The following is a 25,691-nucleotide window of genomic DNA, read 5'->3' on the forward strand; positions in this document are numbered from 1 at the left end:
TCACAGAGGCAGTTTATGTTTTGTTTGCTTTGACAGAGAATTATAATCAGAGTAGAGGCTGGGGAGCCAGTTGTTTTAATTCTTGTATGCTACTTATGTTGTATCATGCCAATTGAAGATGTAAAGAGCTCTTAGGAACTGGAAAGAATAACCAACTGTACCTGGCTTGCACTCAGACACTGTGTATGATCATTAAAATATATTTTTAAAAGTTGATACTAAATGCATTCACATAACTGCATTTTAATATAAATGTGCAAATTAGTACAGGGCCTGGTGATTTTCTTTCAATTCTTTAAAGTTTTAAATATTAATTTAATTCATTTGTAACATTTCATCTATTCCCTCCAAATTAGCAACAATCCATCTTCTTGCTTTTAGGACAAAATGAATAAAACTCATCTTTAAAAAAAATTACTGGCCTACTATAAGCATTTCTGGCCATGAATGTGGACTATAAAGTGGTTTTTAAATTACTGGGGGCAATTTCTAGGAATTCTCTCTGGAACAGATTGGCCTTGGAGTCAGCCGACCTAGGTCCAAACCTTGACTCCACTACTAATTGACTTCATGACCTTCAGCAAATTTTTTAACCACTCTGGTCCTTGATTTCTCTGTTTATAAAATGGAGATGATACATATATTGACCTCATAGAGCTGTTGAGAAGAATAAGTGAAAAATGGCAATTTTCAGGGGTTAGCACATATTATGTACTCAAAGGTTAATGTTGTGATTATTTTAGTAAAAATAGACTCACTATAAGTTTTTTTGTTTGGAATGTTTCTGATATTTATAAACCTTGAGGAACTTGGTGATTGTGTTTAAGGGATTACATATCCTTTGTCTAGTCTTTGGTCCCATGCAAGAGCAATAGCCATAGCTTTTAGTTAATATTTACTAAGGATCAGATGTAAAAAGCAACCAACTCCCATCAGTAGTTAAAATAAAAAAGATTCACAACACAGAAAGTTGGTAAGGATGTGAAGCAACCAGAATGCTTGCATACTGTGGGTAGAGATATAAAATAGTGTAAGCTCTTTGGAAAACTCTTTGGGGGTTTCTTAAAGAGTTACACTTACATCTTCCTCAATGATTCTCAAAATGACAATAATGCTGAGGTTGAGAAATCATGATCTGCTTCATGACCCAATCATATCATGGCTAGATACTTACCCAAAGGTATTTACCCAAGAGTACAGAAAATCAGTTCAGTTCAGTTCAGTCGCTCAGTCATATCCGACTCTTTGCAACCCCATGAATAACAGCACGCCAGGCCTCCCTGTCCATCACCAACTCCCAGAGTTCACTCAAACTCATATCCATCGAGTCGGTGATGCCATCCAGCCATCTCATCCTCTCTTGTCCCCTTCTCCTCCTGCCCCCAATCCCTCCCAGCATCAGGGTCTTTTCCAATGAGTCAACTCTTCACATGAGGTGGCCAAAGTTTTGGAGTTTCAGCTTTAGCATCATATGCTCACAAAAAAAACTTTACTGGAATGCTTTGTTTACTGGAATGCTAAGTCGTGTGACTCTTTTGTGACCCCATGGACTAGCCAACCAGGGTCCTCTGTCCATGGGATTTCCCAAGTAAGAATACTGGAGTGGGTTGCTGTTTCCTTTTCTAGCAGATTGTCCCAACCCAGGGATTGAACCCATGTCTCCTGCATTAGCACAGATTCTTTACCACTGAGCCACCAGGGAAGCCCCACTGGAATGCTTACAACAGGTTTATTCATAATAGGCCCAAACTGGGAATAAACCTCACATGTCCATCAGTAGGAGAATAATAAATTAAACTGTATTCTATCCATACAGTGGCATACTACTTAATAAAAAGGAACAAACTACAGATACAGAAGACAACATGGATGAATATAGTCAGGGTTCAGAACATACTACCCCTAAATAGGGTGCCTTGGCATATTGAATATTTTAAGCTAAAGGAATGTAAGAAGTGGTAGGCACAGGAAAGACTCTGACCTTGCTCTGAAGCAGGTTATAAGAACCTTGGGTGAGAGATGCCCTCCCTATACCTAGAAGAAAGAAACATCCTTCTCTCCAAAGATGGGAGGACTCCAAGAGGAATCTGGAACATACCTTGTGAAATTTTCCCCAGTTTAGTACTCTTGTTGTTGTTCAGTTGTTAACTCATGTCCAACTATCTGTGACCCCATGGACCACAGCACGTCAGGCTCTTCTGTCCTCCACTATCTCTTGGAGTTTGCTCAAATTCATGTCCATTGAGTCAGTGATGCTACCTAACCATCTCATCCTCTGCCACCACCTCTTCCCCCTTTGGTTTCACTCTTTCCCAGCATCAGGGTCTTTACCAATGAGTCAGCTCTCTACATCAGGTGGCCAAATTATTGGAGATTCAGCATCAGTCTTTCCAATGAATATTCAGGGTTGATCTCCTTTAGGATTGACTGGTTCAATCTCTTAGTAGTCCAAGGGACTCTCCAGAGTTTTCTCCAGCACCATGGTTTGAAAGCATCAGTTTTTTGGTGCCCAACCTTCTTTATGGTCCAACTCTCACATCCATACATGATTACTGGGAAAACCATTGCTTTGACTATACGGACCTTTCCTGGCACAGTGATGTCTCCACTTTTGAATACTCTTTCTACGTTTGTCATAGTTTTTCTTCCAAGGAGCGAGCGTCTTTTAATTTCATGGCTGCAGTCACTGTCCACAGTGATTTTGGAAATCACAGCCCAAGAAAATAAAATCTGTTGCTGCTTCTACTTTTTCCCATCTATTTGCCATGAAGTGATGGGAACAGATGCCATGATCTTAGTTTTTTGAATGTTGAGTTTCAAGCCAGCTTTTTCATTCTTAGACTCATTTGTCACACTTTCCCATGACATTCTACTTCTTATCAAACCTAGTATAAAAACACTCAGGTTTAAACCTAGTGTGAGAAACAGTGTTTTTCAGATCCTCATTTCCTTGTGAAGTCTCTCTTGTCATGCAAAACATTAATAAATTCATATGCTTTTCTCTTGTTAATTTATCTTTTGTTACAGAGCCCAAGCCAAGAAACCTAGACTAGTAAAAGAAAGTTTTTTTCCTCTCCTACAATACTAAAAAAAAAAAAACAAAAAATTACAGTGAGTGGAAAGGGGCTGGAAATGAAAATTTCAGACTGTAATGATAGAATATATATGACATCTAGAGTAGGCAAAACTAAAATATAATGTTAGAAAACAGATCAATGTTTGCTTCTTGGGGGTGAGAGATTGATTGGGAAGGGGCTCAAGGGAACTTTCTGGAATAAAACTATACCTGGAAAATTTTTCTAAAAATGGCAACCAACTGGTGTTAGGAAGATCTTGGAAGATCTTTTTTCTTCCAAACAGCTTTGCATTGGTTGCCCATGAAACTCTCCAACCGTTATATTTTCAGTGTTTCATTTTAGCTAGCCAGTATGTAACTGTTTCAATATGGGTTTGGTTTACATCTCTCCAATGACTAATGGAGTTGAGCATGTATTTATGTTTATTGACCTTTTGGATATCATCTTTTTGAAGTTTTTGTTCTGGTCTTTTGCCCATTTTCCTAATGGACGTCTTTTCTCATTTGTTTTAGGCGATATATACTCTGGATGCAATCCTTTGTCACATATGTGTATGGTAAATATACATATACATATATATATATTTCCCCTTCACTCTCAGTGCTGTCTTATGATGAATAAACATTCTTAATTTTAGTGTCAATTTATGTGTATATATATATTTTATGATTATTGCCTTTTCTGTCCTGTTATAAACTTTTTGCCTATTTCAAGATCATGAAGATGTTGTCTTACATTTTCTGCTAAGAGTTATTGTTTGATCTTTAAGATATAGATTGACAATCCAAATGAAATCTGTTTTTGTTTATTATGTGAAGTAAGAGTCCAGATAAAGCCTTTTCCATATAAAATAGATATTCAAATGTCCTAGCATCCTTTTTTAAAAGATAATTTATTTATTTGTTTTGACTGCATGGGGTCTTTGTTACTGCGTGAGGGCTTTCTCTAGTTGTGGCGAGCAGGGGCTTCTCACTGCAGTGGTTTCTCTTTTTGCAGAGCGCAGGCTCTGGGTGTATGGGCTTTGGTAGTTGTGCCACACAGTCTTAGTTGCCCTGTCCCATGTGGGACCTTCCCTGACCAAGGATCAAACCCATGTCTCCTACATTGGCAGGTGGATTATTAACCACTGGACCACCAGGGAAGCTATTTTTTTTTTTGAAAAGACTTTTCTCCACTGATGCATATACTGGAAGAGTTGTAAAATTTGTATGTGTATACACACACACACACACACACACACATGTATATATATGACATAAATGGGTCAAACTCCACATATAGTTCTATATTCTCCTATTTTCATATGACACTTTTGGCATATATAACCTATTAATGGCTGCATAGTAGTGTTAGTCGCTAAGTTGTGACCAACTCTTTGTGACCCATGGACTGTAGCCCGCCAGGGTCTTCTGTGCATGGAATTCTTCAGGCAAGAATACTGGAGTGGGTTGCCATTCCCTTCTCCAGGGCATCTTCCCAACCCAGAGCTCGAACCCAATCTCCTGCATTGCAGACAGATTCTTTATCACCTGAGCCACCAGGGAAGCCCATATATATGCGTTAGTATACAATATTTATTTTTCTCTTTCTGACTTACTTCACCTTGTATAATAGGCTCCAGTATTGTTATTGATGTTATTAAGATGCTATGATAAACATTTTTTTCCCAAAGTGAGTGTCAGTTGTTTTCTAAAGCTAAATTGCTAGGAGTGGGAATTGCTGGGCTAAGGTGCAAGGTTATTTTAAAGTTTGCCTTCTGTAAAAGTGAAAGTGAAAGTTGCTCAGTCATATCCAACTCTTTGTTCCCCCATGGACTGTACAGTCTATGGAGTTCTCCAGCCCAGAATACTGGAGTGGGTAGCCATTCCCTTCTCCAGGGGATCTTCCCAACCCAGGGATTGAACCCCAGGTCTCCCGCATTGCAGGTGGATTCTTTACCCACTGAGCCACCAGGGAAGGCCTTGCGTTCTGTAAGGTAGTAACAGTTTTTGCTCTCCCCCAAAATATGTAAACTTGTTTTCCATATTCTCACCAATAGCCATTTCAGATCTTTTAAACTATTTGCTAAGTTGAGTGAAAATAAACCTTATTTATTATTATTATTTTTTAAAGTCAAATAGCTTTGTGAAGTGAAAGTCACTCAGTTGTGTCTGACTCTTTGCAGCCCCATAGACTATACAGTCCATGGAATTCTCCAGGCCAGAATACTGGAGTGGGTAGCCTTTCCTTTCTCCAGGGAATCTTCCCAACCCAGGGGTCGAACCTAGGTCTCCCGCATTGCAGGCAAATTCTTTACCAACTGAGCTATCAGGAAGCCCAAATAGCTTTGTACTATATCCTTATCGGTTATTTTGCTTTTTGAATGGCCTGTTCAGTCTTCTCCCATTTTTCTTTGAGGTTATCTTGTGAAAGTGAAAAGTGAAAGTGAAGTCGCTCAGTCATGTCTGACTCTTTGCGGGACTGTAGCCTACCGGGCTCCTCTGTCCATGGGATTTTTCTAGGCAAGGGTTCTGGAGTGGGTTGCCATTTCCTTTTCCGGGGAGGTTGTCTTATTCGTTTATAAGTATATGTATGTTATGATAACAGTGTTTTTGTAGTTTCCCTAGTTTGGCTTTTTAACCTCATGTTCTTCTGAGCACCAGTTTTAACTCAGCCAGTGCTAAGAGCTAAATGCTACAGCAAAAGGAGAGAACCTCGGGCGTCCAGGGCCCAGGTGGGCGGGGCCAGCGTGTCTGGGACAGGTTGTCCTCGCCCCATTCCACGCCTCCACCTTCGGGGGGCGGGGCCAAAGGACGCTCGGTGTGAGCGCGCAGTTGCCATAGCGGCCGTTGGGCGGGGGGGCTGGCGCTTCCCAGCTTCAGCACCCAGCGGAGAAACGAAACCGAGAGAGCAGAGGTCTCTTACGAGCATCGCCGACGTGCGTAACGTTGACGTAAGACGCCAGCTCAGCCTTGAGGCGCACGCGCAGTGCGTGTGTTCGGGACTTTGGGCCTCCGTCCGCCGGGGTCTCGCGGCGGCGCGGACTGGAGGTGTGCTTCCGGTCTGCGTGTTCTTAGGGCCGCTCCTTCCTCCTTCTCGACCTTCCGGCGCGCCACCTCCCATCCCAGTGCCGGGGGCTCGGAAGACCTGAAGTAGAGATGCTCTTGGGAATCATCCCCAGGAGTGGAAGTGGAGAATGCCCTCCTTGAGTGAGCAAAGCGAGTGAAGCGCAGCCTCTCTAGACTCTGGGGGCTAAGGTGGGCGTGAGCGAAGGTAATCCAAGCCCACTTTCTGAACCTGGGTCTTCCTTCGACTTTACAGTGAATTAGGCAGAGGCTTGGGCCGGGTCAGGGACTGGGCCGCTCGAATGGAACTTGAGACTCATTTCCACCTAGAGGAAACGAGGTTTTGGGTGCCCCTGGCGCAAAGTAAGGCGCTGGATACACACTAGGCATTATTTTCGCTGTTGCTGTGAGGAGGTGGAGCTGTTGGCACTTCTAAAATTCCTTTGCAAGTGTTAACTGGAGGAGTAACAACTATTAATGAGACTGTGTTAGTCCGGTGAATTTTGCGGGTATTCCCTTCGTGGCTTTGGGCAGGGGTATATAACTTCCTACTCAATTCTGCAAAACAGCAATGATAAAACTGACCCTCGTAGCAGAATGATGATGCCACAAAGCTCTTTCATAAGAGGGACAGAGGAACCTTTTCCAGAGGATCATACTGAAAACTTTTTCCTTGTATCTCGTAAACATATGCATTTTTGTTTTTGTTTTGTGTGAGGTGCTAGAGTGACGTTGAAGTCCTTAGCTAAGACTTATATTCAGAACCTGGTCAGAGGCACGCCTTTTGGGCTAGTCTGATATCCCTTTCGGAGAACCTCTTTAGTTATTCCATGAATACTTACTGAATGCTTTCTGTGTACTGAGCACAGTTCTTACTTCTTAATAAGTGAGTAAAGAAAACAAAGATCCCTGCCCATTGCAGCTTAGGTTGTAGTTTTGGGAAGGCATAAAAAATAGTAAACATAAATAAGTAAATTCCCTGGTGGCTCAGACGGTAAAGTATCTGCCTGATATGCTGGACACCCGGGTTCATTTCCTGGGTCGGGAAGATCCCCTGGAGAAGGAGATGGCAACCCACTCCAGTACTCTTTCCTGGAAAATTTCCAGTGGAGCCTGGCTCCACAGTCCATGGGGGTCGCAAAGAGTTGGACACGACTGAGTGACTTCACGTTCACTTTTTCACTTTCACATGTTAGAAGGAAAAGAGTGTCATAGGAAAAAACAGCAAAGTTCTTACCTTTACCATTGTTAATGGAAGATGCAATTTGAAATTAGAATGGCAACTTAGGCTTCATAGAAAAAATGACACTTCTGTAAATTCTTGAAGGAGATAAGGGAAGGGAAGAGCATTCCAGGTGGAGGGACTGACTGTCCAGACTCCTCTTGCTGTGTGTCTGGGCTTTTAAGTGAACAGCAAGAGAGCCTGTGGGGCTGCAACACAATGAGAAAAAGGGGTAGTAGGAGAAAATTAGGTTAGACATGGGGTGGGGCTGGAGAACAGACATCTTCAAGGGCCTTGTAGGCTATATAGTAAAGACTTTGGCACTTACGCACTTTGAGTGAAATGGGGAGCCATGGCAGCACAGTTTTGAGCAGAGCAGCCATACAATCTAACTTAGCTTTTTCAGAGTTACTCTACTGCTCCTGCTGCTGCTAAGTCGCTCTAATGGGTGTGTTTCAGAATAGAATGGCGGAGGCAAGGGTAGAAGCAAAGAGAGGAGTGAGAAGACTGTGTCAGTAGTTCAGAAGAGAGTTGACAAGTGTTTCTAATCAGAAGGTTGGTATCTGGAGTGAGTGAGAAGCAGTTGGATTCTGGGAATTTGGTAGTAGGAAACAGTGTTTGGATAAGGTGTGTGTTATCAGCCTGAACATTTTTCAACATGCTATGCTGTGCTATGCTCAGTCACTTCAGTCGTGTCTGACTATGTGTGACCCCATAGTTGGCAGCCCACCAGGCTCCCCTGTCCCTGGGATTCTCCAGGCAAGAACACTGGAGTGGGTTGCCATTTCCTCCTCCAATGCATGAAAGTGAAAAGTGAAAGTGAAGTTGCTCAGTCGTGTCCGACTCTTAACAACCCCATGGACTGCAGCCTACCAGGCTCCTCCGTCCATGGGATTTTCCAGGCAAGAGTACTGGAGTGGGGTGCCCTTGCCTTCTCCATTTCAACATGATATACAGTTTATTATAAATATATAATTTTGGTCCATGTTCCACAGGTATAGGTGGGAAGAACAGTGGAGTGTTTGAATCACTTTAGTTGTTCTCCTGTGAAAGTAATTACTTATTAGCTTAGGTAAGATTTCAGAGCTTACTTACAGCCATTAATTGGTATGTGAAGTTAATGACTAAAGTCAGACTTTTTCCAAAATAGAATATAGTTGAAATCTAAAAGTTGTAGTTTCCAGTAAGCAAAGTGTGAATTAGGACAGAATAACTTGTTGTAGTACTCGTGCATTTACTTTTAATTAAAATTTTAGTGAATATGAAAATGCTTCCTTTTTGCCTTCTTTCAGAAGTTTGTCTAAATATTCTAACAGTAAAAAAACAAAAAACAAAATAGATCTAAGGTAAGAAAAATACATTAATAGGTAATTGTGACTGTTATCCACAATTCTGGGGTAAATATATGGTGGCAAACAGAAATGACTAAGATAAATGTTACTTCAGGAAGTTTGCGAGCTCGTGGGCTTTCCTGGTGGCTCAGACAGTAAAGAATCTTCGTGCAATGCAGGAGACCTGGGTTCAATCCCTGGGTTTGAACGATCCCCTGGAGGAGGGCATGGCAACCCACTCCAGTATTCTTGCCTGGAGAATCCCCATGGACAGAGGAGCCTGGTGGGCTACAGTTCATGGGGTCGCAAAGAGTCAGACACAACTGAGCGACTGAGCACAGAAGGGCACAGACAGACTTGTAAGTAATTTAAACAAAATATAAAAGGATGAAAAAGTATTTTGAGGACAAAGTAAATGCTAATGGAATGCAGCCTTCTTTTGTTACTGTTTATTGTGGTGCTCACTTGTCTTTTAGCTCCTGTTTTAATCTTCATACTGATGTAGTATGTATTGAATATGCTAAATAAACGCAGAAGTCATGAACTGAAGCACCTGTTGATTAACACTGCCAACAAGTACCATGTAATACTCATTGCTGTCTCTGCTGGAATTTAGAACTTTTCCAACACTATACCATTAAGCCTTGCTTCCTTCTCTTGCACCCCTTTCCGTTTCCAGTGGACAGATGTTTTTGGTTTCTTAGACAGTATTAGAGCACACAATGTAGAGTGACTATTTGTAATTTATATATTCATTAAGGATATTTCTTCAGTTTAAAATTATTCTATCAAAGTATATTAAATTTTTGTGGCAATAAAAAGATAATATTTTATAATATAAACATGGAGCTGTCTGACCGATCATATGAGGCAGGAGTCTGAAGTTTAGAGTCTGAAGTTTAGGGTGAACTGTAGGTCAGTTTCAGTGCTGAGTGAGAGGCTAACCTGTCAAGTTCACCACAGTTGACAAGTAGTGCGGTGACGGGTGTTTGCTGGTGGGTGGCCTGTAAAGGTGATTTGGTACCACCAAAGTGCATGACTTAGCAGGAGTCAAACCTGGACAGAGGACATATTTGGCAGTCCTCATAGGTGAGTTTAAGTGGGTGGACATATTTGGCAGTCCTCATAGGTGAGTTTAAGTGGGTGGGGACAGAGAGGTCATAGCTGGACCGGTGCTGGGTTCAGGTGCTGGAGTCTCCTGGAAGGAAGTGAGATTTGGAGGGAGCTAAAAAACAGAGCTAAAAGTCATTTGTTAATAGTTTGAGCAAAAGGATAAATCTTCCTCTAAGCATGTGTTTGGGTCCCTGTGGGTGGTGGTCTCAGCCATGGGTTCAGAACTTTGGGGAGGAACTAGGTGGGTTACTTTGGTAATAGGAGCTGCCATTCACTGATGAATGTTCTTTCGTGTATGCTAACATGTTTCATCCTCATCTTAAAAAATAATACCTCAAGTTTTTAAAGAAGAACTGATGTAAAGTTATTTACCCATGGCCACTTTACTAAGCTGTAAATAACAGTACTGGAATTTGAGCCTAGGTTTATTGGACATCAGTGCTTTTATTCTTTCTCTATTTCAAACTGCCTCAATATGTAATGCATTGTATTCACATTATGTACCTATTTTATGTGATTTGTCATGATTGTGATCCAGTTTGCTGTGGATTAGATTTCACTCACTAATAAAATTTGATTCACTTAATTGTGTGTTTTCTTTTTCTAGATTTTAATTTGATTTGAAAATGAGTAAGTGCAGAAAGCAACCACTGGGTTCAAGTCCTGAGACATTCAGCCCAGATGTTCTTGCTGACATTTTTGAACTCTTTGCCAAGAACTTTTCTTATGGCAAACCACTTAATAATGAGTGGCAGTTACCAGATCCCAGTGAGATTTTCACCTGTGACCACACGGAATTCAGTGCATTCCTTGACTTGAAGAACTCCCTAAATGAAGTGAAAAACCTACTGAGTGATAAGAAATTGGATGAGTGGCATGAGCACACGGCTTTCACTAACAAAGCTGGGAAAATAATTTCTCATGTGAGAAAATCTGTAAATGCTGAACTTTGTACTCAAGCATGGTGTAAGTTTCATGAAATTTTGTGCAGCTTTCCACTTATTCCACAGGAAGCTTTTCAGAACGGAAAACTGAATTCTCTACACCTTTGTGAAGCTCCTGGAGCTTTTATAGCTAGTCTCAATCACTACTTAAAATCCCATCGATTCCCCTGTGATTGGAATTGGGTAGCTAATACTCTGAATCCTTACCATGAGGCAAATGACAATCTTACGATGATTATGGATGACCGACTTATTGCAAATACCTTGCGTTGCTGGTACTTTGGTCCAGATAACACTGGTGATATCATGACCTTGAAATATCTGACTGGACTTCAGAATTTCATAAACAGTATGGGTACCATTCACTTGATCACTGCAGACGGAAGTTTTGATTGCCAAGGAAACCCAGGTGAACAAGAAGCTTTAGTCTCTTGTTTGCATTACTGTGAAGCTGTCACTGCTCTGATGACTCTTGGAAATGGTGGCTCTTTTGTTCTGAAGATGTTTACTTTGTTTGAACATTGTTCCATAAATCTTATGTACCTACTAAACTGTTCTTTTGATCAAGTTCATGTTTTCAAACCAGCTACTAGCAAGGCAGGAAACTCAGAAGTCTATGTGGTATGTCTCTACTATAAGGGAAGAGAGACAATCTATCCTCTTTTATCTAAGATGGTGCTGAATTTTGGGTCTGAAATGACCAAGAAAGCTCTCTTTCCCCATCACATGATTCCAGAATCTTTTCTTAGAAAACATGAAGAATGTTGCACATTCTTTCATAAATACCAACTAGAGACTATTTCTGAGAACATTCGTCTGTTTGAGTGCATGGGAAAACGGGAACAAGCAAAGCTGAATAGCTTAAGGGACTATGCTGTTCAGTATTTCATGCAAAAGTTTCAATTGAAGCCTCTTTCCAGAAATAACTGGCTAGTGAAAAAATCTAATATTGGCTGTAGTACAAATACAAAATGGTTTGGGCAGAGAAACAGATATTTTAAAACCTACAATGAAAGGAAAATGCTGGAAACCCTTTCCTGGAAAGATAAGGTGGCCAAAGGGTACTTTAACAGTTGGGCTGAAGAACATGCTACGTATCATCCTGGGCAAAGTTCTCTTTTGGAAGGGACAGCTTTCAATCTTGAGTGTCACTTATGGCAGGTTTTACAGGGAAAGAAACTGCCAAAGGTAAAGTGTTCTCCTTTCTGTGATGGTGAGATTTTAAAGGCTCTTAATGAATCAGTTGAAAAGTCATTAGGAGGAGCCTTGAATTCTGATCTTAAGTTTAGGCCAAAACAGCAGCATTGTTGTTCTTGTCACGTTTTTTCTGAAGAATTGATATTTTCTGAGTTGTTTAGCCTTACCAAGTGCCTTCAGGATCATCAGGATGAAGAACCCAGCACCCAGATAAAGTGCCTGCTAGTGGGCTTCCCAGCTCTCCATAATATCAAAATGCCCATACCATTGGAAGTTCGACTCTTGGAATCAGCTGCACTCATGACTTTTAGCTGTTCATTGCTTCATGATGGAGACCCCACTTACCAGCAATTATTTTTGGACTGCGTACTACATTCCTTGCAGCAGCTTCATACAGGAGATGTTATGATTTTGCCTATACTTTCTTGTTTTACAAGGTTTATGGCTGGTTTGATCTTTGTACTCCACAGCTGTTTTAGATTCATCACATTTTCTTGTCCCATATCCTCTGAGCCCCTGAAGACTTGTGCAGTCCTGCTTTGTGTTGGTTATCAGGATCTTCCAAACCCAGTTTTCCAGTATCTGCAAAATGTGAATGAATTGTTGAGAGATTTGGTTAACACTGAGGCACCCCAGCAGGTTTTACAGTTTGTGCCAATGGAGGTGCTCCTTAAGGGCGCACTACTTGATTTTTTGTGGGATTTGAATGCTGCCATTGCTAAAAGGTACTTGCATTTGATTATTCAAGGAGAGAGAGAAGAAATCATCGGCAGCCTTCAGTTATGAAGTTGATCTCATCCTTTCTGAGATTTAACTTGATGGCTTCTTACAGTTTCCATTGTTATTGCATTCCTTTGCTATTAATTTAAAACCTTCTGTTTTGAAGAAAGGCTAAGTTTTGCATCATTTAAAGTCTCACTTTTTTTCTGGAAAACCCATCAGCTAGTCTGACCTCTAGGGTATAAACACACACAGGCATAGAGCTTCCTATATGGTAGAAGATATGTAATGATGGTATTCAGCCTCATGCAGAGAAGTGTGTATAAGCTTGGACATACCATGCGTGCATATGCAGTTTAGTTGGTTTTATTTATCTGCTTAAGATTTGCACCTGTGTGCTTCAGGTTAGATTTTTTTTTCCAACTAATTTTCTCTCAATGGCTAATACTGTTATGAATTGATAGAGGTCTTTGATGAAAAGAGATGAGCCACTCCTCAGCAACATTAATTTCCTTTAATATTGACCATGTCCGTTACTAGTTTGGGGAACTCATCATTCTAGACATCTTGATATGTGCCATTCATTGTGTTCAGGCCACTGATCCAATTTACTTGTGTGGTTCAAATGAAGCTACTGTGCTGTTTTATAAATATTTTACTAACTAAAGTCCAATTAGAAAGGCTATCAGGACAGCTTTAAACCAAAGATCATATTTAAAACAATGAAGAATTACTGTGTCCAAAACAGTCTTATATGAGTGAAAAGTTTCATTTAGCAATGGAGTGGTGATTTTAGCTTCCAGGAAATAATGTGTGAACAAAAAGATTTTTTTTAAATTGCAAAATAATGTTGATGGTCTCATATTGGGGACATACAAATGTGATGAACGTAGTGAATACTGAGAAATTTTGGCACTTTGAGAATGATGGTATAACATGAACGTTTTTTCAATCTTCACAAATCCTTTTTTCCATATGAAAGTAGCACTTTACCAAAAGATTAACCATGTGATGTTTATTTTTCAGTTATGTTTGATTTCTTTTGCATTAAATGTATGTGTCAATATAATCAGGCTATTATGGCCAACTATGTTAAGCAGATCTTTGTACTTTGAAATTTCACAAGGTGATATATTTGTATTTTCACATGTGCATTTTAGAGATTTTTGTTAGTTATATAAAAAAATAAATATTCTTTGATGTATTTTGTTGATGAATATTAACCTGAAGTTTTTCATGTTCTTTGCTATTTTGAGTTCCATTATAGATTCATGAATAAAGTCATTAGCAGAGAAATTTTGTGTTCGTTCTTTTAAAGAGAATCATAGGGGAATTTAAAAATATAACTTGGAAACACTTTTTTTTAAGGAAAGCTTTAATGGAATCTAATGTTCCTTCATTTTCTCTGATTTGTATTCATTAAAATTTATTCCTTAATGTTGCAATATTTACAGAAGCTCTACTTCGGGAAAGAAATGGAATACTTAAGGGACAGAGGAAGAGGTTATATTTAGTTCTTGACAGGGAGGATGTGAGTGTTGGAGGTAGATTTCTGAAAGAAATGTGATTTCCTACTGGTGACTTTATGAAAGCGGTTACAGTTGTGTAATGGTAGACATCTGATAGAAAATTGGTTACCAAGAGAGAATTAAAAACCACTCTTGGGAAACCATTTTGCACTTAAATAGACTTTATGCCTTGGTTAATGTGGTCCAATACAGTGACTCAGTTTATTTTTACCTGTTTTAACTATTTGATTAGAATGAAGTTGAAAGCCTAGGGCCAGGTTCTGATATTAAAACTTTAAGCCCCTCAAATAAGTATTGAATGCTTAGTTGTTTTTACTGTTAACCTGTGTTGGGATATGTAACATACTGGTGTATACTAGAATGTATTTGGTTTTTAATCAGTGTTTGGGATCAGTTGCTTTTCATCTGGCTTACTGAATTCAGAGTTGCTCTAGACGTGAGATAGAACTCAAGGAAGATTTGAATTGAATGGGGTGTAGCTGACAGGTACCAGTGATCTGTAGAAATTGCTCTGAGAAAAAGGGAAGGAAAAATAATGTCTGAGAAATGGATGAGAAAGTAGAGGAAGACCATAAGATGAGATGATTTGTGTAGGTTATCAAGGTAGTAGTTACTGTTATTAAAAATTTTCGGGGGTCTTGAAATTTTTGACTTAATTGTGATGTTTTTTGAAAAGAATTTTTAACAGCCAGGAAATTTAAATATCACAGTTGTGTTTCCTGACAAACTCAGAGAAAGTGGTCTTAAAATACACTTAATTTCTTCAATATTGTCTTATGTTTTCCAAGAGAAAAGTCTTGTATTTTAGTGGGGGGTTTTATATATCATGCTAATGTCAAAGTTTTGAAAATTTCTGGGTCAATGTAAAATCAAAATTTGTGGACTTTGTCCATCTTTATAGTCATTATTTTGTTTAAAAAGATTTGCATTAAAAGTTTTTTCTACTCTGAAGATAACTAAATGGAACAAAAGTAACACGTTATTAGAGGAGTTGAAAAAAATCTTCATGCTTTTGTTATTTTATTTAATCTTTGATGAGAATACAAGTCCTTTTAAATATTTAAACCTTATCTTTTATTTCCAGATATTTAATTGAATATTTTTAACATTTGTTAAGGTACTGTGGTGTGAGTATATGAAATACCTCACTTTTTTAGAATGAAAGTGTTGATTATAAACCCAATTAAATTCTTATTTTTGTTGTTTAAATACTTAATATTTTTCATTGGTTCTTTAGAAATGGCACTGTATTTTGTTTAGTGTATTTTTGCTTTTTAAGATAAAAGTAAGAAAAAGGAGATGTTTTAGTTTTGTTTCAGTTTTTTGAGTCATTTTAAGCAATAAATGATTATTACTTTTTATAAAACCAGTACATGCTTATAAAGATTTTAACCGAAGCATGAGAGATTTTCTGTTAATTTTTATGTTCTATAGCCCACTAGGCTCCTGTGTCCAGGTTTTCCAGGCAAAAACCTGGATCTCTGGAGTGGATCTCTTCTCCTGTGGATCTTCCTGACCCAGGGATCAAACCCATGGCTCCTGCCACATCTCCTGTGTTGTAGGAGGCAGATTCTTTACTGCTGAGCCACTGGGGAAGCCTAATAAAAAAATAAAACCATTAATTACACTGTTATAATTAGGTCTTAAATTCCCTTTAGATTTAATATAGTAATATCTAGTATATCCTTTATTAAAATGATGAAAAATTATTATACATAGATGGTACTACAGATTTGCAGGGCCTGGCTGAATATTTGTTTATACATAGTTACTACTGCACAGAGACTCAATTATTTGGTAATAGGCCTCCCCACTTTTTTTTTTTTTTTTTCCTTAAGTTAGATTAAAACTCATTTCTGGCTGATCTTAGCAGAATTAACTATAAAACAAAAATTTCAAGGTTCCCGAATAAATTTCTTTTTGGATAGTAGATGCTTTTCTGGTTGGCCTAATGGCCAAGTACCAAAAAGCTAAAAGGTCGATGCTGCGTATAGTCGCTTATAATATCTTGGTATGTTTTAGGGCATGTGATTAAAACAATAATCCTCAATAAATTTATGATTTTGTATTTCTAATCAGTGCACACTTTATATAAAACAGTTTATATTAATGTTTTTAATAAGGAATTTTTCTCCTCATTCTGTTGTTTTTTCTTAGTTTTGGCCAGTACAGAAAATGAAAGTAACTTATCTTTAGATAAGCACAAGTTTATATTGGAACGTTTTGATTTGTAACCGCAAATATGGAAGATACCAACTTTTCTTTATGAATATGAAATATTTTAGTGAAAATATTTGGAAATTACCAGTCACTGAGCATAGGTTAGCATTTGGTTTCATTCAACTGAAAATTTTATGTAAAAGTGTAATCAGCTTATGTTCACATAAAGGTTGTATGTGCGTGTGTGCTAAGTTGCTTCAGATCAGATCAGTCGCTCAGTCGTGTCTGACTCTTTGCAACCCCATGAATCGCAGCACGCCAGGCCTCCCTATCCATCACCAACTCCCGGACTTCACTCAGACTCACGTCCATCGAGTCAGTGATGCCATCCAGCCATCTCATCCTCTGTCGTCCCCTTCTTTTGCCCCCAATCCCTCCCAGCATCAGAGTCTTTTCCAATGAGTCAACTCTTCGCATGAGGTGGCCAAAGTACTGGAGTTTCAGCTTCAGCATCATTCCCGCCAAAGAAATCCCAGGGCTGATCTCCTTCAGAATGGACTGGTTGGATCTCCTTGCAGTCCAAGGGACTCTCAAGAGTCTTTTCCAACACCACAGTTCAAAAGCATCAATTCTTCAGCGCTCAGCCTTCTTCACAGTCCAACTCTCACATCCATACATGACCACAGGAAAAACCATAGCCTTGACTAGATGGACCTTTGTTGGCAAAGTAATGTCTCTGCTTTTGAATATGCTATCTAGGTTGGTCATAACTTTCTTTCCAAGGAGTAAGCGTCTTTTAATTTCATGGCTGCAGTCACCATCTGCAGTGATTTTGGAGCCCAGAAAAATAAAGTCTGACACTGTTTCCACTGTTTCCCCATCTATTTCCCATGAAGTGATGGGACCGGATGCCATGATCTTCATTTTCTGAATGTTGAGCTTTAAGCCAAGTTTTTCACTCTCCACTTTCACTTTCATCAAGAGGCTTTTCAGTTCCTCTTCACCTTCTGCCATAAGGGTGGTGTCATCTGCATATCTGAGGTTATTGATATTTCTCCCAGCAATCTTGATTCCAGCTTGTGCTTCCTCCAGTCCAGCGTTTCTCATGATGTGCTCTGCATATAAGTTAAAGAAATAGGGTGACAATATACAGCCTTGATGAACTCCTTTTCCTATTTGGAACCAGTCTCTTGTTCCATGTCCAGTTCTAGCTGTTGCTTCCTGACCTGCATACAAATTTCTCAAGAGGCAGATCAGGTGGTCTGGTATTCCCATCTCTTTCAGAATTTTCCACAGTTTATTGTGATCCACACAATCAAAGGCTTTAGCATAGTCAATAAAGCAGAAATAGATGCTTTTCTCAGCCCTGTCCAACTCTGTGACCCTATGGATTGTAGCCCTCCAGACTCCCATGTCTATGGGGATTTACCAGGCAAGAATACTGGAGTGGGTTGCTGTGCCTGCCTCCAGGGGATCTTCCTGACTCAAGGATCAAACCTGCGTCTCTTAGTCTCCTGCATTGGCAGGCAGGTTCTTTACCACTAGTGCCACCTGGGAAGCCCAAAAGGTTATATACTCAATTACAAACACAGTGTTCCTCTAATTTGCTGAAGATCTTGATTGTCATGTCTTTATAGCAGCCTAATAGATTAACCTGGTGTAGTCATTCTGTGTTCACTTACACCAAGTGCAGGAGCATGAGTTTAACCTGTTATCAGGGATTTAATAATATTTAATATTGCAGCCATCTGGTGATGTCCATCTGTAGAGTCTTCTCTTGTTTTGTTGGAAAAGAGTATTTGCTGTGACCAGAGCATTCTCTTGGCAAAACTCTGTTAGCCTTTGCTCTGCTTCATTTTGTACTCCAAGGCCAAATTTGCCTGTTATTCCAGGTGTCTCTTGACTTTCTACTTTTGCTTTCGAGTCCCCTATAATGAAAAGGACATCTTTTTTTGGCGTTAGTTCTAGAAAGTCTAATAGGTCTTCATAGAACCATTCAGCTTCTTCAGCATTACTGGTTGGGGCATAGACTTGGATTACTGTGATACTGAATGGTTTGCCTTGGAATCGAGCAGAGATCATTCTGTCGTTTTTGAGGTTGCACCCAAGAACTGCATTTGAGACTCTTTTATTGACTATGATGGTTACTTCATTTCTTCTAAGGGATTATTGCCCACATAGATATAATGGTCATCTGAGTTAAATTCATTCGTTCCAGTACATTTTAGTTGCTGATTCCTAAAATGTTGATGTTCACTCTTGCCATCTCCTGTTTGACCGCTTCCAATTTGCCTTGATTCATGGATCTAACATTCCAGGTTCCTATGCAATATTGCTCTTTACAGCATCAGACTTGACTTCCATCACCAGACATCCACACCTGGGTGTTGTTTTTGCTTTGGCTCTGACTCTTCATTCTTTCTGGAGTTATTTCTTCACTGTAGCATATTGGACACCTACCGACCTGGGGAGTTCATCTTTCGGTGTCATATCTTTATGCCTTTTCATACTGTTCATGGGGTTCTCAAGGCCAGAATTCTGAAGTGGTTTGCCATTCCCTTCTCCAGTGGACCGCACTTGTCAGAACTCTTCACCATGACCCTTGATATCTCCATCATGACACCTGATGCAAAGAACCCACTCACTGGAAAAGACCCTGATGCTAGGAAAGATTGAAGGCAGGAGGAGAAGGGGATGACAGAGAATGAGATGGATGGTATCACAGACTGAATGGACATGAGTTTGAGTAAGCTCTGGGAATTGGTGGTGGACAGGGAAGCCTGACAGGGGTTGCAAAGAGTCGGACATGACTGAGCAACTGAACTGAATATTGCAGCCACATTGTTGGTTTGTGGCTTAAATTTTTTATGACATAGTTAAACACATTTGTCGAGATCGTTCTTTTTCTCTAAACTATTTATGTACACTATGTTGAGCAGATACTTTTATTTTAAAAAGTCTTCATAGCTTTGTGGATAACCCTATTTTGTTTACATGTATATCTACATTGTTTTCCTCTTTAAGATTGTATGTCAACACCTAATTAATTTACTGGGCAAGACAGATGTGCTTTTATTGTCTAGACTTTTGGGAGTTTCTGTTCTGTTGCCAGTGAACTCCAGGGCTGAAAAATTAGTCTTTCTATTAGGCTAGCTTAGAAAATTCAAAACAAGCACAAACATCCTAAAAAATTTCCTTTTTTTTTTTTTTTTTAGAGTAAACATTATTCCTGCAACTATTTAATAACTCTAGTAATGTTAGTCTGTTCCTGGAGCTATTTTTATTGCACATACTTTTTGGGTTGTTCAATTTGAAATTAATTGATTTTTCTATTCTCTAAAACATTTTATTTGTAGTATATATATTTTAATGAAGTATAGGGCTTCCCTGGTGGTTCAGATGGTAAAGAATTCTGCCTGCAATGCAGTAGACCTCGTTTTGATCCCTGAGGCAGAAGGATCCCTTGGAGAGGGTATAGCTATCTACTCCAGTATTCTTACCTGGAGAATCCCATGGACAGAGGAGCCTGGTGAACTAACAGCCCACGCAGTTGCAAAGAGTCAGACACAACTGAATGACTAACAACACACTACTGAGGTATGGTTGATGCACAGTTCAGTCGCTCAGTCATGTCCGACTCTGCGACCCCATGGACTGCAGCATGCCAGGCCTCCCTGTCCACCACCAACTCCTGGAGCTTATGCAAACTCATGTCCATTGAGTCAGTGATGCCATCCAACCATCTATCCTCTGTCATCCCCTTCTCCTCCCACGTCAATCTTTCCCAGCATCAGGTTCTTTTCAAATGAGTTAGCTCTTTGCATCAGGTGGCCAAAGTAAGATTTTCAGCTTCAACATCCGTCCTTCCAATGAATATTCAGGACTGATTTCCTTTAGGATGGACTGGTTGGATCTCCTTGCAGGTCAAGTGACTCTCAAGAGTCTTCTCCAACACCACAGTTCAAAAGCATCAATTCTTCAGTTCTCAGCTTTCTTTATAGTCCAACTCTCACATCCATACATGACCACTGGAAAAATCATAGCTTTGACTAGATGGACCTTTGTAGGCAAAGTAATGTCTCTGCTTTTTAATATGCTGTCTAGGTTGTTCATAACTTTCCCTTCCAAGGAACAAGCATCTTTTAATTTCATGGCTGCAGTCACCATCTGCAGTGATTTGGGACACCCCAAAAATAAAGTCTCTCACTGCTTTATGTTTCTCCATCTATTTCCCATGAAGTGATGGGACCGGATGCCATGATCTTCGTTTTCTGAATGTTGAGCTTTAAGCCAACTTTTTCACTCTCCTCTTTCACTTTCATCAAGAGGCTCTTTAGTTCTTCTTCTCTTTCTGCTGTAAGGGTGGGTTCATCTGCATATCTGAAGTTATTGATATTTCTCCCAGCGATCTTGATTCCAGGTTCTGCTTCATCCAGGCCAGCATTTCTCATGAGGTACTCTGCATATAAGTTAAATAAGCAGGGTGACAATATACAGCCTTGATGTACTCCTTTTCCTATTTGGAACCAGTCTCTTGTTCCATGTCCAATTCTAACTGTTCCTTCCTGACCGGCATACAGATTTCTCAGGAGGCAGGTCAGATGGTCTGGTATTCCCATCTCTTTCAGAATTTTCCACAGTTTATTGTGATCCACACAGTGAAAGTCTTTGGGATAGTCAATAAAGCAAATAGATGTTTTTCTGGAACTCTGTTGCTGTTTTGATGATCCAGCGGATGTTGGCAATTTGATGTCTGGTTCCTCTGCCTTTTCTAAAACCAGCTTAAACGTCTGGAAGTTAATGGTTCACGTATTGTTGAAGCCTGGCTTGGAGAATTTTGAGCATTACTTTACTAGCATGTGAGATGAGTGCAATTGTGTGGTATTTGAGCATTCTTTGGCATTGCCTTTCCTTGGAATTGGAATGAAACTGACCTTTTCTAGTCCTGTGGCCACTGCTGAGTTTTCCAAATTTGCTGGCATAGTGAATGCAGCACTTTCACAGCATCATCTTTCAGGATTTGAAATCACTCAACTGGAATTCCATCACCTCCACTAGCTTTGTTTGTAGTGATGCTTTCTAAGGCCCACTTGACTTCACATTCCTAGGTGAGTGATCACACCATCATGATTATCTTGGTCGTGAATATCCTTTTTGTACAGTTCTTTTGTGTATTCTTGCCACCTCTTCTTAATATCTTCTGCTTCTGTTAGGTCCATACCATTTCTGTCCTTTATTGAGCCCATCTTTGCATGAAATGTTGCCTTGGTATCTCTAATTCTCTTGAAGAGATCTCTAGTCTTTCTCATTCTATTTTCTTCTATTTCTTTGCACTGATCACTGAGGAAGGCTAGTTGATGTGTACAGCATTATATAAATTTTAAGAGCATAACTTAGTAATTCACGATTTGTAAAGATGATATTCCATTTTAGTGGTACTTACATTGTTCTTTCTTTATTTTCTCCATTCTTTCATTTTTACCAGAATTACAAACTCAAGGGCAAGGCATAATGATATACTGATTTTATATCTCAGATTGTCAATACAGATGTCTATAGAATATTATGTGATTTTTTAAAAATTACATAAAACTTTAAAACATATGCAACATTAAAACTAGGTAACAACCCTCCCATGTACCTTCACCCAGCTTCAATAACTATCTATATTTTGTTAAAACTTATTTTATTCTTCCACTTTTTTTTTCTTGGAGTGTTTTAAAACAAATATCTGTAACATACCACACCTGACAAAATTAATAGTCACCCAATACTTAAGTCTGTGTTTAATTTTTATAGTTTGTCTAAAAAATGGCTTTTTCAGTTGATTCAAATAAGGATCCAAATAAAGCTCAGATGTTGCATATACTTAGTATGTCTCCAGAGTCTCTCCATCTTTTGAGTCCCTCTCCCAACATTTTCTTCTCCATGCCAATTTAACTCTTCTATAATTTTGTACATTCTGGATTTGGCTAATTATTTTATCTTTTAACTTGTATCTCTATGCCACACATTTTCTGTGAATTGATAGTTAGATCTAGAGAATTGATTGCCTTTGGCCCCGGTACTTGGTAAGCAGTGTTGTGTTGTATACTTTTTTTTATCATGTCACAAAGCACGAAATGACTGATTGCCCTGTCTCAGTGACGTTAGGATTAGTTAGAGATTCAGGTACTAATTTTATTTCTACACTACTAAGTTTTCTATCAATCTTTCACTTAATAACATTAGCTTCTATTGAATATTGGTTTTTAGCTCTACTAAAGCTGGATGCTTGGGGCTGGTGCACTGGGACGACCCAGAGGGATGGAGGGAGGGGGGTTCAGGATGGGGAACACGTGTATACCTGTGGTGGATTCATGTTGATGTATGGCAAAACCAATACAATATTGTAAAGTAATTAACCTCCAAAAGAAAAAAAAATCCCTACCAAATATCAACAACAACAACAACAAATTCCAAATTAGTGGTTTCTAACCATATTATGCAGAGAAGGCAATAGCACCACACTCCAGTACTCTTGCCTGAAGAATCCCATGGACGGAGGAGCCTGGTAGGCTGCAGTCCATGGGGTCGCTAAGAGTCGGACGTGACTGAGCAACTTCACTTTCACTTTTCACTTTCATGCATTGGAGAAGGCATTGGCAACCCACTCCAGTGTTCTTGCCTGGAGAATCCCAGGGATGGTGGAGCCTGGTGGGCTGCTGTCTATGGGGTTGCACAGAGTCAGACTCGACTGAAGCGTCTTAGCAGCAGCAGCAGCAGCAGCAACCATATTATGTAGTAATTGGACTTTATAATATGTTCTTGAAGTCAGCTGTTTGTTTTTTTCTGAATAGTTTTTTTTTTTCCTGAATAGTTTGTTGTGGATAAGCTGGAGAAATGCTTGCTGTTGTTCAATTGCTCAGTTGTGTCCAACTCTTTGCAACCCCCATGAACTGCATCATGCCAGGCTTCCCTGTCCTTAACTATCTCCCAGAGTTTCCTCTGACTCATGTCTTTTGAGTTGGTGATGCCATCCAAACATCTCATCTTTTTTTTTTTTCAAATGAGTTTTTTGGCCCTTTTTTTGATCTTAGTTTTTTGAATGTTGAGTTTTAAGCCAACTTTTTCACTCTTCTTTCACCTTCATCAGGAGGCTCTTTAGTTCCTCTTTGCTTTCTGCCATAAGAGTGATGTCATCTGAATATCTGAGAGTATTGATATTTCTCCAGGCAATCTTGATTCCAGCTTGTGAGTCATCCAGCCCGGCATTTAGCATGATATACTCTGCATATAAGTTAAATAAGCAGGGTTACAATATACAGCATTGATGTACTCCTTTCCCAATTTTGAACCACTCTGTTGTTCCACATCCAGTTCTAACTGTTGCTTCTTGTCCTGTATACAGGCTTCTCAGGAGACAGGTAAGGTGGTCTGGTATTCCCATCTTTTGAATAATTTTCCACAGTTTGTTGTGATCAATATGGTCAAAGGCTTTCATGTAGTCAATGAAGCAGAAGTAGATATTTTTCTGGAATTCCCTTGCCTTGTCTATGATTCAGTGGATGTTGGCAATTTGATACCTGGTTCCTTTGTCTTTTCTAAATCCAGCTTGTACATCTTAAAGTTCCTAGTTCACATGTTGTTGAAGCCTCGCTTGAAAAATTTTAAGCATGACCTTGCTAGCATGTGAAATGAGTGCAATTGTGTGGTAGTTTGAACATTCTTTGGCATTGTCTTTCTTTTGGGATTGGAATGAAAACTGACCTTTTCTAGTCCTGTGGCCACTGCCAGGTTTTCTGAATTTGCTGGCACATTGAGTGAAGCACTTTAACAGTATCATCTTTTAGGATTTGAAATTGCTCATCTGGAATTCCGTCACTTCTAGCACTTTGTTCATAGTAATGCTTCCTAAGGCCTACTTTAGATCACACTTCAGACTTCAGGATGTCTGCCTGTAGGTGAGTGACCACAGCATAGTGATGATCTGGGTCATTAAGACCTTTTTTTGTATAGTTCTGTGTATTCTTGCCCACCTCTTCTTAATCTCTTCTGCTTCTGTTAGGTCCTTAAGGCATTTTTAATTTTTAAAATTGAGGTTACTAGATCTGCATATATATTACCTACTTATCTTATTAACTGTTCTCTTAATTATACTGCGTGTATTGGCCTGTTACCTACAGGTTGCCACATTAGTAACGTGAAGTGAAGTCGATCAGTTGTGTCCGACTCTTTGCGACCCCATGGACTGTAGCCTATCAGGCTCCTCCATCCATGGAATTTTCCAGGCAAGAGTGCTGGAGTGGATTGCCATTTCCTTCTCCAGGGGATCTTCCCAACCCAGGAATCGAACCCGGGTCTCCCTCATTGCAGGCAAACGCTTTACCATCTGAGCCACCAGGGAAGCCCCATTTAAACCTCATAAAAATTGAGGTTAGTTGATATATAATATTAGTTTCAAGTATACAACATAGTGATTCAAAATTTTTGTGGTTTATACTCCATTTGTAGTATAAAAATATTGGCTGTATTCACTATGCTGTACAATACATCCTTGTAGCTTATTTAATTTATACATAGTAGTCTGTTACCTCTTAATTCCCTACCCCTGTTTTTCCCTCCCTGCATTTGTCCCCCACTGGAAACCACTAGTTTGTTCTCTATATCTGTCAGTCAGTTTCTTTTTTAAAAAATAATTTTATTTATTTATTTAGCTGCTCAGGGTCTTAGTTGTGGTGTGTGGGGTCTAATTTCATGAGCGGCATCAAACCCTGGCCTGCTGCATTGGGAATGTAGAGTCCTAGTCGTTGGACCACCAGGGAAGTCCCTGTCAGTTTCTTTTTTGTTATATTCACTAGTTTAATTTTTAGAGTCCACATACAACATAACATATAGTATTTGTCTTTCTAACATATTTCACTAAACTTAATATTCTCTAGGTTCATCCATGTTGCTAGAAATAGCAAAATTTTGCTCTTTTTTATGGCTGAGTAGAATTCCATTGTGTATGTATACTACATCTTCTTTATCTACCCATCTATTGATGGACACTTAGGTTGTTCCATGTCTTGTCTATTGTATATAATGCTGCTATGAACTTTGGGGTGCATGCATATTTTTGAACTAGTGTTTTTGTTTTCTTTAGACAAATACCTAGGAGTGGAATTGCTGGATCATATGGTAGTTCTATATTTAATTTCTTGAGGAGCCTCCATATTGTTTTTCTTAGCGGCTGCACCAGTTTACCGTCCCACCAACAACATACAAGGGTTCCCTTTTCTTCACATCATTGCCAACATGTTATATGTGATCATTTTGAAGATAGCCATTCTGATTGGGTGAGGTGAGATCTCATTGTGGTTTTGATTAGCA

The 25,691-nt window shown here is 39.4% G+C and overlaps 2 protein-coding genes across 3 annotated transcripts in view; both read left to right on the forward strand.

Annotated features, from left to right (window-relative positions):
- Nucleotides 1-6,178: 6,178 nt before the first annotated feature.
- On the forward strand, nt 6,179-13,944 carry CMTR2 (cap methyltransferase 2). Of its 2 annotated transcripts, none has more exons than XM_055554111.1 (2): nt 6,179-6,313; nt 10,395-13,944. In XM_055554111.1, exon 2 carries the CDS (start codon nt 10,414-10,416, stop codon nt 12,712-12,714), a length of 2,301 nt encoding a protein of 766 aa, XP_055410086.1. In that variant the 5' UTR covers nt 6,179-6,313; nt 10,395-10,413; the 3' UTR covers nt 12,715-13,944. The 2 variants fall into 2 exon arrangements, with proteins under 2 accessions (XP_055410086.1, XP_055410085.1); XM_055554110.1 differs by having other exon boundaries at nt 6,196-6,329.
- Nucleotides 6,197-25,691, forward strand: part of HYDIN (HYDIN axonemal central pair apparatus protein) — a 419,919-nt gene continuing 400,424 nt past the window's right edge. Inside the window, 1 exon segment of the mRNA XM_055554109.1 lies at nt 6,197-6,329. The gene's annotated coding sequence lies outside the window, so the exon portion shown is untranslated.

Source organism: Bubalus kerabau, chromosome 17 (genome assembly GCF_029407905.1).
Source record: "Bubalus kerabau isolate K-KA32 ecotype Philippines breed swamp buffalo chromosome 17, PCC_UOA_SB_1v2, whole genome shotgun sequence".
In the NCBI taxonomy this organism is placed as follows: Eukaryota; Metazoa; Chordata; class Mammalia; order Artiodactyla; family Bovidae; genus Bubalus; species Bubalus kerabau.

Coding starts and splice junctions, on each gene's coding strand:
- CMTR2 (XM_055554111.1), top strand. CDS start 10,414: ATGAGTAAGTGCAGAAAGCAACCACTGGGTTCAAGTCCTGAGACATTC.